General features: G+C 33.2%; 1 protein-coding gene across 2 annotated transcripts in view; it reads right to left on the bottom strand.

Annotated features, from left to right (window-relative positions):
* LOC110094319 overlaps window positions 1-4,240 on the bottom strand; it is a 28,770-nt gene extending 24,530 nt beyond the window's left edge. The window contains exons 1-6 of one of the 2 annotated variants that reach the window (XM_020819524.2): window positions 4,060-4,240; window positions 3,190-3,538; window positions 1,113-1,373; window positions 768-981; window positions 500-609; window positions 223-422 (exon numbers count right to left, since the gene is read on the bottom strand). In XM_020819524.2, the coding sequence (XP_020675183.1) occupies window positions 223-422; window positions 500-609; window positions 768-981; window positions 1,113-1,373; window positions 3,190-3,454 (1,050 nt within the window). In that variant the 5' untranslated portion in view covers window positions 3,455-3,538; window positions 4,060-4,240. The remainder of the gene's footprint in view (window positions 1-222; window positions 423-499; window positions 610-767; window positions 982-1,112; window positions 1,374-3,189; window positions 3,539-4,059) is intronic. The other variant, XM_028695872.1, reaches the window with a different exon arrangement.
* Window positions 4,241-13,836: the final 9,596 nt, after the last annotated feature.

Here is a 13,836-nt window from a genome sequence, read left to right as displayed (position 1 = left end):
ATCTTCTGCAACCAAATTGTCAATCAAAATCATTCATCACTCATTTGACATGATTGAGAGATTAATATATTTAAATATTCTATAATGGACATCTGAACAGAATTTTTGTTGCTTCTCCAAATCACTTATGCTGATTTACTTCAAGAAAATTATCAGTGGAAGTTGTATTAAAGAGGCTATGCAAAAAAATAAGCTAAATTGAAAGAAAATAAAAACAGATACCTTTCCATTACGTCTAGCATCTTCATAAGGGAGGTTCCGGACAACTACAATTCTCCATAGTCCCACTCTTTTTGTACTGTCCACGCTACTAAAGTTTTTTATGTAGGCTTCCGTTTCTTCATCAAGAAACATATAAAAGCAAACTGATCTCTTTGAAACTTCACTGATGTTTTTTGGTTGTTGCATTACATCATATTTTCCTGACCAACAAGACAAACGTAACTGAAATGCATATGATAGTTAACAAGAAGGAGGAACTCTGGCCAATTTAGCATACCAAATATTGCTGAGGCTACAACTACGCCGTGGCATTTATCCATCTCTAGAAGATCGTCGTCATCAATGTCAAATCCAGTTCCTTGCCCCGGTTTCTTGCCACCGACAAATCTAAAAGCAAGATGCAATCAGTTATATATGAATGCACAACAAATGAAAAGAGTGAACAAAGGTAAACGGGAGCCTAAAAATAATGTAAAATTTAAGATAAAAGTACCATAGACAAAAAAGGATAGGAAAGGGATAAGAACTGAAAATAATGATCATACCCACAGTGCACAGTCATTGATTCCTTAATATCAAAAGAATCATTTCTCTGGCTTAATGATGGGTGTCCTCCAAAAATAAAGCCACCACTGGACTCATTAGAAAATGAATTTTCTTCAACAACATAAGTTAAATTCTTTAGGATAGGTGACTTTGATGGAAAAGCTGGCATGTAGAACGCAGCTTGCTCAACAGGGACATAACAGACCGGGCATGCTAAAAAGATAAAACAAAAAGAATAATTAGCATAAGAAACTAGACAAAAGAATAATTTAAAAACAAAAAACTAGCCTGCATTTGAATCAAACTATAATAGAAATCTTTCAAAAAAGTCCCCAAAAACTTACGGCGTGGGCCCGTACGTTTTCTGTCAATTTGTACAGGATAAAGGGAAATATTCTCACAAGGATGTCGCACAGGAAGAATGCTAGGAGAAAACATTGGAACAGGAAACTGAGATCCAGATGATGATATGTTGTCCATATCATTATTTACTGAAGCCAAAGGGCTACCCAAAGTGTATGGTGATTTTATGTCATGGTTCGTGATAGTCCAGACATTATCCGATGAAAAAAGATTAGTCTCAAGACCTGAAGATGCATCATCATCTGAAGAAAAAACAATAACAAAACATAATCATCTTTTATGAGAGAAAATAAGATATGCTACCATCCAGAAACAAGCAGTAACAGACTTCAAATACCGGTTCTAACTATAATAGTTGTAAAACAGAAACAACAAGAGTAGCGTTACGGTTTTAGCAGACAGTTGCATGTAAGCACCAGTCAACTCAGCTAATTACCACTGGTACCAATTAAAAACTGTATATGTAATTTGCATAACCATAAAGAAAGCCCCTCCCACATTGAATTTATGAGTGGGTAAGAGGGTGGCTCAGTAAAAAACCAAGGAGTGTTAAACGAATATGAATATGTACATATATCATATATATTTTGTTGTAGAATCAATAATGAAAAATAAAAACATTATTTTTAAGAAAATCAATTTTTTAAGGTAACACTGCAAGTAAATGAGTATACTTTTATACGTAAAATGTGTATGCTATCCTATAGGGGTCTGTTTGGCTAGAAATAGAACTTAACACGAGCAAAATTAAGTAAATCCTGTAATTATGAATTTAGTAAATCCTAAGGGGGTTCTGTCCTAAGTACCGTTTGGCCATTGCAGCTGCCAAATCAAGCTAACCCTAAAAATTCTTTAGCTTGGCATATGCTAAATTTGGTTGAATGCTGATAAATTGCTTGGCTATAATTTCCAGAAACTAAATAGCTAAATTTATGAGGTTATTGATCCTCTGGACTTAATTAATATGTAATTTAGAAGTTAATAATATTTAACTTAGATAATTAGAAAGTAATATGGCTTTACTTGATGCATTAAAAACTTGAAATTTTAATTGAATATTAAATAATCATATTTATTGATTAGTATATTATTAAAGCTAGTTAGGGATGAAATGAATCATAATTAGACTACCCATTATAGTTTAATTATGTGCAGTAAGGAATTACTATTGCATAAGTAAAGTAATTACATCACTAATAGTTAATTAAACATTGAATGTACTAAATGTCACATTGATTGTTAGCGTGTAGCTTATCAATACAAAATTTGGAATGGGACATATGTTGGAAAGAAAGTTAAATGCATGATTTCCAAATAATAATTTTCTTAGCAAAATTTATGCTAACCTAAAACATGGAAAACTAGAGCATGTACTTGGAGTGTAGACAATATTCTAGTACCGAGCTAAAACCTTGCAAATGCCAAAAAGGAGAGGAGGAGAAACATGAGAAGGAAAAGGAGATAGGGATCCATGTTGTCTAAGTTGATAGTGAGCAAGAGAGAAGTAGAAATAAATTGCTTAAATAATGGTTCTCCTAAGTTTTGCTAAATCCTGGTTCTCCCAATTCTTAATAAATCCTGGATTTAGCACAAAACGGAGAGAAAAAGGGATTACAAGGACTATGGGATTTAATGATCAAAAAAAAAATTCTCTGCAAGATTTAAGTCAAATCATGCAACCAAACAGCACTTACATGTTTAGAATACAATTATTTTCCAGTGAATCTGAAAATAAATGGAAAATATCGTAATTTTGAATAATTTGTGCATGCGCATCATGCAGAAATAATGCTTGAGTGACTTCTATGACAGGAGGGGCACAAATTACAGCAGTTCATAAACATCTGAAGGTTGAAAACTGTGCATGAGATGGCTTTTTGTTATGACTCTATGAAGCAAGTTTTTGTTGTGACTCTAAGACGGGAGGGAACAACTGATAAATGCCTTCATAAAATTCATGCAACAAGAAAAGTCAATTGCCTCATGGTTATATATTTAATGAAGGACGCCCAAACCATACATAACATGAGAGAGCTGAAAGAAGGAGAAAGGTCAAACCTTTATTGAGAACGGAAATGAATGACAAGAAAACTGCAACTGACGCTATGAGGAGAAGTAGCATTCCAACCTTCCTCTTACCACAGAACTTGCAGATCCATGGCAGGATAATTTTCTCCTTTTCTCTTGATCCAAGAGGGAGCATCTTAGGAGGTTTTCGTGCAGAGACCGAAGTCGATTGAATTGGCAATGCAACACCGTTCTGTAGCTGCGGTTGCAATGATCCATAACTCCCCGTGCGAAGACCCAATGACCCTCCAGTCATTGTTCCTTCATAGCCACGTGTCTCTCTCTCATCTCCTCTTTTCCTTTCGTTCCACTCTTACAATGCTGTATCAGTAGAAGGAAACTGCAGATAACCAATAGAATGCTCGATCTTTAAGATCTGCCTTTTACAAAAAAATTACGGAAAAAATATGGATATGCACACTGTACTGTTAAATTCACTCTATGCGGGAATCCTAGCAACTCAATCTATCATCAAAACATTCCACCCCAGCTGTTCATCAGATCAAAAACGTAATCCAGGGATCCTGGATTATTAACTATCAAAAAAGAAAACTCAAGAATCCATCTCCCCCGCTCTCCTAAGCATTCCTCCATTAGATCGAGCCTTAATGAACGAAGACTGTGCTAGATTCAAAGAACTAAGGGGCTATTTGGTATCGGATTTACAGCGGGATTTAAGTCAGATTTACGCTAAATCCAGCCAAACAGTTTTTGTGCGCGCGTTAAATCCCGGGATTCAGTAAATCCCGGATTTACGGATTTACAGCTTAAATCCGGGATTTAGTAAATCCGAGGGGTAGCCGGATTTAGTAAATCCGAGCGGGATTTATCCGAAGAAGCGCGCGAAAGGAAGAAAGTTACCTTCACAGCCAGCGAGCTCCCGTTCTTGCTTCCGATCAAAATGTCGTAACTTCCGATGAAGTCGTCGCAGGAGCGAACTCGAACAGCCACGAAGGAGCCGAAGAAGTGACGCCTGCAATCCCTACACCTCCTGCGAAAGCAACGGAGCCGGACAGCAACGACGAAAGGAGAAGATGAAAGGCAACCCTACTCGCCTCTAATATTGATTAACTTAATTAATATAATTTAAATTATTAATACTTAAGTAAATTAATTAAATAGTTATTTGTATAATTAGTGCATAAATTAATTATCTAATTTAACTTAGTTATATAGTTAGTAATTAAATATTAATATAATTAGATTAATTAATATAACTTAATATATCTATTATTAAATATATAATTAATTGTATAAATACTAATTAATGAATAATTTGTACTTAACATATTATTAAATTTATAACACATTATATTTTTTATTTTTAATTATAAATTTATTTTTAAGTTATAATTATCTTCTTCACATTTAAATGCCTAACTGCTATAAATCCTGAAATATGTTACCAAACAGTTTCTTCGAATTTAACAGGATTTAACATTTAGCATACCAAACAGTTTTCAGAATTTAACACATTTCGGATTTGCTAAATCCGGATTTACAAGATTTACTAAATTCCACTAAAGTTAAATCCCACTTGTTGCCAAACAGCCCTAAATAAGTGAAGGCGGAGAGGGAGAGGGTGGCTTTATTCTAATGTTTGGGGTTGTATTGTCCCATCGATTGAGGGTAGAAGAAAGCACCTTACCTATCCTTTTTCTCGCTGGGATCGAACTTCGGAAGGGGCTTGGAAGGGAAGAATTAGGGTTTCTGTGTCGATTTCCGATCGAATCTTCTCCTGTTGTCAGTTTCCGTGCACTGACCACGGAAACAAGCAGCAGTTTTAAGCGCAAGAAGGAAGGAGGGAGGGGCACATTATAAATGAATAAATAAATTTCTGAGAATAATTATTTATTGCTCACAGGTGACTAGATTTATTAATATTCTCCTCAAATTTTCTTATGAATATTGAGGGACATACTATCCTAATAGCTACAAAACTTATTATTAGAATATTTTTCAAATATAATTAAATTTCAAATCCTTATTTAAATCCTTCACATTCAATCTTGAACAAAATTATTTCTTATACTCTTCTACAAATTTTTAGGTGATTCAGGCTTCGTTTGGGATGGCTTTTCTATTGCTTTCTAAAATGGAGTTTTAGTACAAATTTTTTTTATTTTTATACTAAACTCCTTTTTAGAAAGCAATAAAAAAGCCGTCCCAAACGAAGCCTAAGTCTTTATTCATATTAATTTGTAGTGCCATAACAAATTTGACACTCAAGATTTTGTTTGGGATAGTTTTCTAACTGCTTTTTAAAGCGGCTTTTTTGTACAAAATTTTTTCAAAGCAAGGAAAAAAAAAAAACAGCCACCAACTGCTATCCCAAATGAAGCATAAATCTATCATGATGTATATTACCTTGCAATATATTCAATCTATGCATAATAAGCTTCATTATTATACAAGGAGGGCATATGAAAAAAAAAAATCAAATGGAGCAATCAACATATCTCTAATATACCTAAGGATTCAAACCTAATTAAAGCACCAATGATGTACAAATTATTGAAAATAAATTTATAGATGATGATATCAGTGTCTACTATCATATTATGGCAAGGCAACGAGTGGTGTCAAGAACCGAACGCTCGAACTATACTTACATTGCTTATGAAGGTTTTTCACTTAGATTTCATGTTTTCATCACTTTTCTTAAAAAAAATGCATATTTCAAGTAATGATTATGAAGTTCTAAAACACTTGAGTGGAAAAAGGTGTAATGAAAAAATATATATTTGCCTTAGAAAAAAAATGGTACGTGAGAAGTTTTTGAATTTCAACTAGAAAAAAAATTAGTTTGATGCAAATGAATCTTTTCAATGAACTATAAAACAATTGAAAGTGTTGATAAATTTAAAGTCTGATTTGCTATAAAAGGATGTACTCAATTATAAAATAAACTTCATGCAATGATTGGTGCCACAATGAGTATTATATTCACATTATTACAAGAGATAGAAGAGATTTTTTCTTTTTCTGAAATATCAAAAAATATCATAGAATGAGCATAAGGAGTTCAACATACTTCTTTCCCTAGCTCATTACATATATCAATACCCAAATTAAAATATTATATATTGTTAAACAAATATAATGACTTATAAAGAATAAACAAAGTATTAACAAAATAACACTTTCTTAGTTTTCAGGGTTTACTTGATTTCAGAGTTTTCACTTTTACCTTTGAAACAAATTTCACATAGTGTTTCAATACCTTACATCACACTTACTATCATCATAGAATACTTGCTATCAAAGATTCACTAGCACTTGGCTTTCACATCTTATCACGGTTCATACAAAAAATCAAAAATTACTAACATTCAATTTAGCATATTACTTATGTTTGATTCACTAAACTATTAATACATTTAATATAATGATTATCATATACATGTCCTTATACTTGCTTATAACTCTACTTCTATGTATGCCTCTTTTTAACCTTTCACACATGGTTATTTAGCAAGTGAGGCTAGAATCAGAAGATAATAGTGCCATATAATCTCCCACAACCACTTTTAGTAAGTGGGGTCATAATCCCTTCTACATTCACACTAGATAAATGGAGCCAAAATGGAAAATATAGGGCTCTTGTAATATATCAGAAAGTATACTTTTTATATATCAGAATATCCCCAAAACAATACTATAAACTATAAAAATGCAAATGCAACGATAAATAAATTATATATTTAATACAACAATAACATCAAGCCTTTGTCCCATTACGTGGGATCAACTACAAGAATATTTTTTCCTCCATTGTGTTATGTTAAAAGTCAAATCTCATTTTAATCTAATAAAGAAATATCACTTTTAATATTTTCTAACCAAGTCATTTTAGGTCTACCTCTATCTTTCTTAACATAAGTCAAATCTAATACCTCTACTTTCCGAATTGGGTCATCGGAAGGCCGCCGTTTTATGTGACCAAACCATCAAAGACGACTTTCTCTAATCTCATATTTCACTGGAGCTACTCCAACTATTTCACGTATATGCTCATTTCGTATATTATCTCTAAGGGTAAAGCCATTCATCCACCTGAGCATCCTTATCTCTGCAACAATTAACTTAGTATTATGCTTCTCTTTTAATGACCAACATTCAACAACATAAAGCATTGCAGGTCTCACCACCATCTTATATAATTTTCCCTTAAGTTTGATGGGGACTTTTCTATCACACAACAAGCCCTATGCATTCCTCCACTTCAATCATCCAACTTGAATTATGCATATAATATCCTCATCTATTTTACAATCACTCTGAACAATAGATTCAAGATATCTAAACATACACTTTTATTAATGACTTGATCGCCCAAAGTCACAATCCCCACACTAGGTCTATTACTACTAAAATTATAATCCATATATATATTTTTAGATCTACTCTAGATAGATAGATATATATATATATAGTTTTATATCTACTCAAGCGGAAATCTTTAAACTCTAAGGTTGACCTCCATAATTTAAGTTTACCTTCAACTCCCTTCCTAGACTTATCAACAAGAAGAATATCATCAACAAAAAGCATACATAAGGGTACATCCTCTTGTAAATTTCCAGTGATAACATCCATCACTAAATCAAAAAAGATATGGGCTTAAGGATGATCCTTGATGTTATCCAACCGAAATAGGAAAATACGTGGTCAAACCACCTTGTGTTTGAACACAAGTAATATCTTCTGCATGCATATCTTTAATGATTTGAATATAAGTGTTATTAACTCCTTTCTTTTCAAGAACTCTCCATAACACTTTTTTTGGAACTTTATCATATGCTTCTCTAAATCAATAAATATCATATGTATATCCGCCTTATTCTCTCTATACTTCTCCATCAAACCTCTCAATAAATGTATGGCTTCCTTAGTAGACTTACCTGTCATGAATCCAAATTGATTTTGAGAAACATTAGTACCATGCCGCAACCTATACTCCAGCTCCCATAATTTTAAAGTAAAATTATATATTCATAACTCATAAATAAAGCATGAATTTCTTGTTAAAAGTCACATTGCTTCTATAACATTTTACCCACTAAACTCTTTTCCTATTTAACTTCCAACTTTAAAGGGATATTATTTTAAGAATTTTATACTACTATTGTAATTACTAAAAAATCTTCAATCAAATTATATACTATAAAATTCATGTAGGGAAAATCAACCAGTAAAAATATGATGTCATAAAGTCAAAATATTCAGGATAAAGTGTATAACAACATATTAAAAGTTATGCAATGAAAATGTCATGAAGTTTGAGAAAAATATAATTTTATTCATAAGTTTTTATAAAACTAATGGAATTTAAATCAAAGATAAAAGTTCAGAAGTCTACATCGTACATTATAATATCTTTAATCGGGTCGATAGATGAATTTTGAGCTTTGATTGCCAAGTCCCCTCTTCTCTCTCTCTCTCTCTCTCTCTCTCTCTCTCTCTCTCTCTCTCTCTCATCTTCTCCTACTCTCTTTTCTAGTAAAGGCTGGATGAGCGTAATGGAAAATGGTTTAATTTTTTTAATATATACAAACCATTAATCTTTCCTGACACCATGGCGCTACCCTCCTCGACGTCGTAGTGCTATTCCTCAACACTGCAGTGCTCCTAGAGAAAATTCTAGATTCCCCTAGAATCTAACTATGGAAGCCTTGGAGCTAAGATGGTGCCATATAGCTCCGATGTACATGTTTAAATTCACCTCCCCTCCTGAGAGCTCAATGATGTGACACTTCCAAAATTATTTTGATGACTTCAAATTTCACTTCTCCAACTCAATTCTTGATCCACTTAGTGCCTCCTTAAACCCTATCGGACTTATAATCACAAATTAAATTAAAATCAAACAAACATTGAGTTTGATTAACCTTAACTACATTGGTTTTCAAACAACGAATATTACAAAGGTCACCCAATTACCCAAAATCATATGATTGTAATCTGAAGCATTGATAAGCTAGTATTGGATTACTAGTTAGCACATTATCCTCCTATTGAAGACCCCATATATGTCATATCAAACATAGGTTGTATTATATGCAATTCCTCCTCAGAGGAGCTATTCTCTTCTAAGATGGAAAAAGTTAATTTAGCAATTGCCTCATTTATATGTATATGTCATATCAACTCTTTCACAAAGTGCATTCAAAAGTACCCCATGTAAATAGTTTTCCATTCTTACACAAGATTAATTAAAATAAGTGAAGTTAATCAATAGTGGATGATGCTTTGAAATACATCAACTAATGAAACATAACAAATAATAAATAATAATGAAATTTACCATTGTGGGAAATACATAACAATTAAGGATTTTGATTATTATAGCAATAAAAGATGAAATACAACTAATGATGAAATATGGAATACAATACATTGATAATAAATGATGAAATATAACAAACTATCAAATAAGCACAACAACTATAATTATTGCATCCATGTTGGGATGCAAAGAAGTATGGGTGATAGCTCACAATATATTTAATCCATTTTTTATGAAGCTCTCCATCCTATGTCATAAGGGTAGCCTTGTTGTCCTTGTGTTATCTGAGTGCATCATAGACTACAAGAATTTCTTGAGAGGAAATGTTCACAATGTTGTCTAATTTAGCCAAATATTATGTTGTGATGTTGGATCACTTTTTTTAACCATTTCCTTAAACATTATCACATTCTTATTTGACTCAGCTAATAGCTTGTTCAATGCATCTATTCCTTCTTTCTTCTTAGTATGCCTCTCGGTAAGTGCATGCTCTTCACTAGACCTTTTAGGCTATACTTTAATCAAGTTGGTTCTCTGGTTCAACGTCGACCTTAACATATACTAAAGCGCAATTAATGATGCACTCATCCTCAAAGCTATTGCCATGGGCTGACATGAAATCATCTGCAATATTTGGAACTTCATCCTCTTCTAAGTTATAGTTCATGCTATCTTACTGGAGCATGCACCTATCCCAAGTGCAATATATTCAATGCATATCTTCTCAAATATTTTGTATTGATGGAAAGTGTGTCTATAAAAAATGGTCCAACTTGGGATTCTATTATCATTCAAAATATTTAACTAATTATTCACCTAATAAATTACTGCATATATATTTTTAATCATAGGATGATGTACTTAACTTATTTCTCCCCACAACTCATCATCATCAATTATTCCTTCATCCCATTCCCAACCTCTTTGATTTATAAGTTGATAAAATTTTCTGAAGTCTGCTTTCATATTTTGGAGCCTTATCATGATTATTGCTTCATTGTACTTAGTATTTGGATGTATATTGGTCACTTTCGCAAGGTTTGTCCATTGTTCCTTCTTCAAGATTTCAGTACAAAAATTTCAATATAAGAACTATTTAAGTAGGAGCTCCTTTAGTATAATCTTATGCTACTCAGGTCATATTGGACACCACGTTGAGTTTTTTGGTTGTCATGAGTGGAAGGAGACATCATTATTTACACATGGGTGACCATTTGATCAAAATCCTTGTATGATAGCTTTTCCTTTTAGATCTCTTATTGTATATAGTTTGTTTCAACCTAATATTGGTTTTTACTTTCCCATGCTTGAATGACATGTCGGTACGTGGTCGATGTAGCTCCTTGTATATGCATGTTCTACGTGACCTAAATTGTAAAATTAGCTTATTTAGGTGAAACAAATTGTATAGCCTAAATATATTTTTAGCGAAAATTTACATATCACAAAAGGATAATTGAACTATTAGTACAACAATAAATACTATTAAGGAATATCAAATTTTATGATTTATTTATCTTGATTTTCTAGCCATGGTCTTCTCTAAATAATAGGTTTCTATTATGAACAAGGTAGTTAGATTCTCTAAACATTTTCCACATCTTAATAAATACAAAGTGTACTAGATTCTTGCAAGAGACTATTTGGGGTAAAATTAGCCAACCAATACAACCAATATCAAGGAAAATGACAACAAAGAAAGATAAAAAAAAGCATTTCCCTTGTTTGTTACTATGTCACAAATGCAACTAAGCATGCAAACATACTACTAACTATTTGAATAGCATGCTAAACATACGGCATACTCTATCATACTAAAACAACCAAAAGCATTTACTCAAGAGAGAATATAATAAAATACTTGGATTCACGTAATAATTTGCAACAATAGGATGAAGACCAAGATTAGAGAGGAGGAAGATGATTACATTAGCTGAAATAATTTGCAGCATTTACATAATACATGGATTTATGTAATTAGGTGGATTCACAAAATTATTTGCATCATACTACATAATAACATAAATAAAACATATAGAAATAAGCACTTCCAAACTAATAAACTATTACAACTTATAGAACATGCAAAAAAAGGCTGGAAACTATACCTTCAACATATATACATATAAGATGATAGAAATATAAAGATTAGAGAGAAAGAAGAAGAATCAAAACTCAAGAAGGAAGACAAATGAGGGAGCTTGCAGTACGTTACAGAGATTCATGAACCTTACGCTGTAGATAAATGATCTCCACCTACTTGACGACAAGAACTCCGTGGGAGAGCTCTTTACATATCTGTAAATTACATTAAATATGCCGAACTATGATATTTAGTAAATATCAAATTTATGGCAAACAAATTTTTATTGGGGATTTATAATGGATGTTTATTTACAAGTTTTTTAAAAGTTTGTCAGTATTTATGATAAATCCTCCTCCTTTTCTTTGAAAGTGTATTTAATTTTTATCCTACAAAAAAAAAAGAAAGAGAGTGAAAGAGAAATTTCAATGCAACCGCATAGCTTATATTCATCTTTCTTTGATATGTTCTAACAGGGTCTCAAAAAATAAGTAATTTTTGCTGGCCATGTATCATTTTTTTTTAGGTTCACTAGAATTATTAGTGGTTGGAACTTCCAATTATCTTGTTAAAAATCTTATATTTGTATTTTTGTCTTACCAAATTCTTTTTTTCCCACAAAGGATCGTGATGTCTTTCTATGAGATCGCATGTCTATTCATTAGTTCTTTTTTGTTTTTCTTTTTTCTCTTTCATTTTTTCTTCCTAAGAAAGTAAGCAGTCAATGCGATCAAAAATATGGGGAAAATGCAAACATTTTTATCTTTCAATCTAGGGGCCGAATCAGCTCATACAAGAGCAAAGTTAGAAAAATTTGATTACCTTGCTAGTAGTTCTTGAATCAAGTAATTCTTAAAGAGTATAAACAATATACAATAAAGAGAATGGGACGAAGTCAGTCCGATTCTGCCCCTTACTCATAGGTTGTTCCTTCTCTTTTGTATAGTAGATGAAGAAGTCTATCAACTCAATAGGATCAATTAGAACAAGTCACACACTCATATTTCGTGTTCATGCAACCGATACCCTGAGATTGCACTGTGTCATCCATAAAAAAATTGACAATCTTCTTTCATTTCATCAACAAATGAATGATGGATTGTTAAGTGCGCGTCGTGCCCCCTAACTTTGGTTGGACTGCTTCGCTAGTGACAACTGTGCTATTCAAGCCTTATGAATATGTTGCTGGTTGAGCCGCTTCTCTTCTCAATGTGTTCGGTAGTACCCAACGGGCTATTCTATTATGAAGTTAAGAATTGATTAGTCAAACATCCTCACTTCTACCCTTCTTTCCGACAAGATTAGATGTTTCATTCTTTTGCTCGGGAGGCATCAAAGAAGTAGCTAGTAAGGGCTAGCTTAAAAATAATTGACTTCAAGAAGTAGTAATATTAGATAGGATTCCTACCTCAAGACTGGGATAGGGGTCTCTCCTTCTTCATTTCACTTAAGGAGGTGGGAGACGGGGTCCTATGTGGATTCCCCTTGGTCTAATTCCACGATGGAGAGTTGGCATGGCGTAAAGTGAAGATTGGGGGGAGTAGAGCAAAATCCCCGTTTGGGATATTTCGAAGGTATAACCTAGGAAACGAGAAAGGGATACTTCAATTAGATGCGCGACCTGTTGGTTTACCAAACCCTGACCCAGCATCACATGTTGGTCTGAAGGGTTTTAGTGCCCAACTACCGACTCCTCCCAAAATTGCATTCTCGGAGCTGAGCCATGAATAACAGTTAGTGGACACCTACCACTTTTCACCGGAAAGAGAGATGCCCACTTCAAAACTTTCAGGAAAGATTTTCACAGGGGATGGAAAGACTCAGTTATAGGAACTTAGACCACCTAAGCACTGATAAATGAAAACCACCTCGACTGGATCTACCAAATGAATCAAGCTGACCCGTCGGCAACCTCGATGTGGTAGCATCTACCTTTGTAACAATCAAGACTGGTAAGTCCATGACTCCACACAATTGTCCCTATACCAGTAGAAGATTCGGTAGCTACCACAGCCCACGCTTCTTCAGGCGGAACTCCCGGTTGAGGAGTTACTCGGAATGCTGCAAAGATAAAAGTATCTTTGGTTTCATAGTCAGGAGTATAATAAGTCAATTTGTAATCTTTAACACCAGCTTGAAATCCAACACTTACTTTAGTCTCTATTTGTGGTGACATAAGTCCCTCCCTTCAACTCATGAATTAAGAATTCTCACAACAATAAGGCCTACTCGATATGAATTAGGCGTGAATGAATCCTTTGACAAT

This window comes from Dendrobium catenatum, unplaced genomic scaffold, assembly GCF_001605985.2.
Source record: "Dendrobium catenatum unplaced genomic scaffold, ASM160598v2 fragScaff_scaffold_699, whole genome shotgun sequence".
Lineage (NCBI taxonomy): Eukaryota > Viridiplantae > Streptophyta > Magnoliopsida > Asparagales > Orchidaceae > Dendrobium > Dendrobium catenatum.
This window is presented reverse-complemented; position numbering and strand designations above follow the sequence as displayed.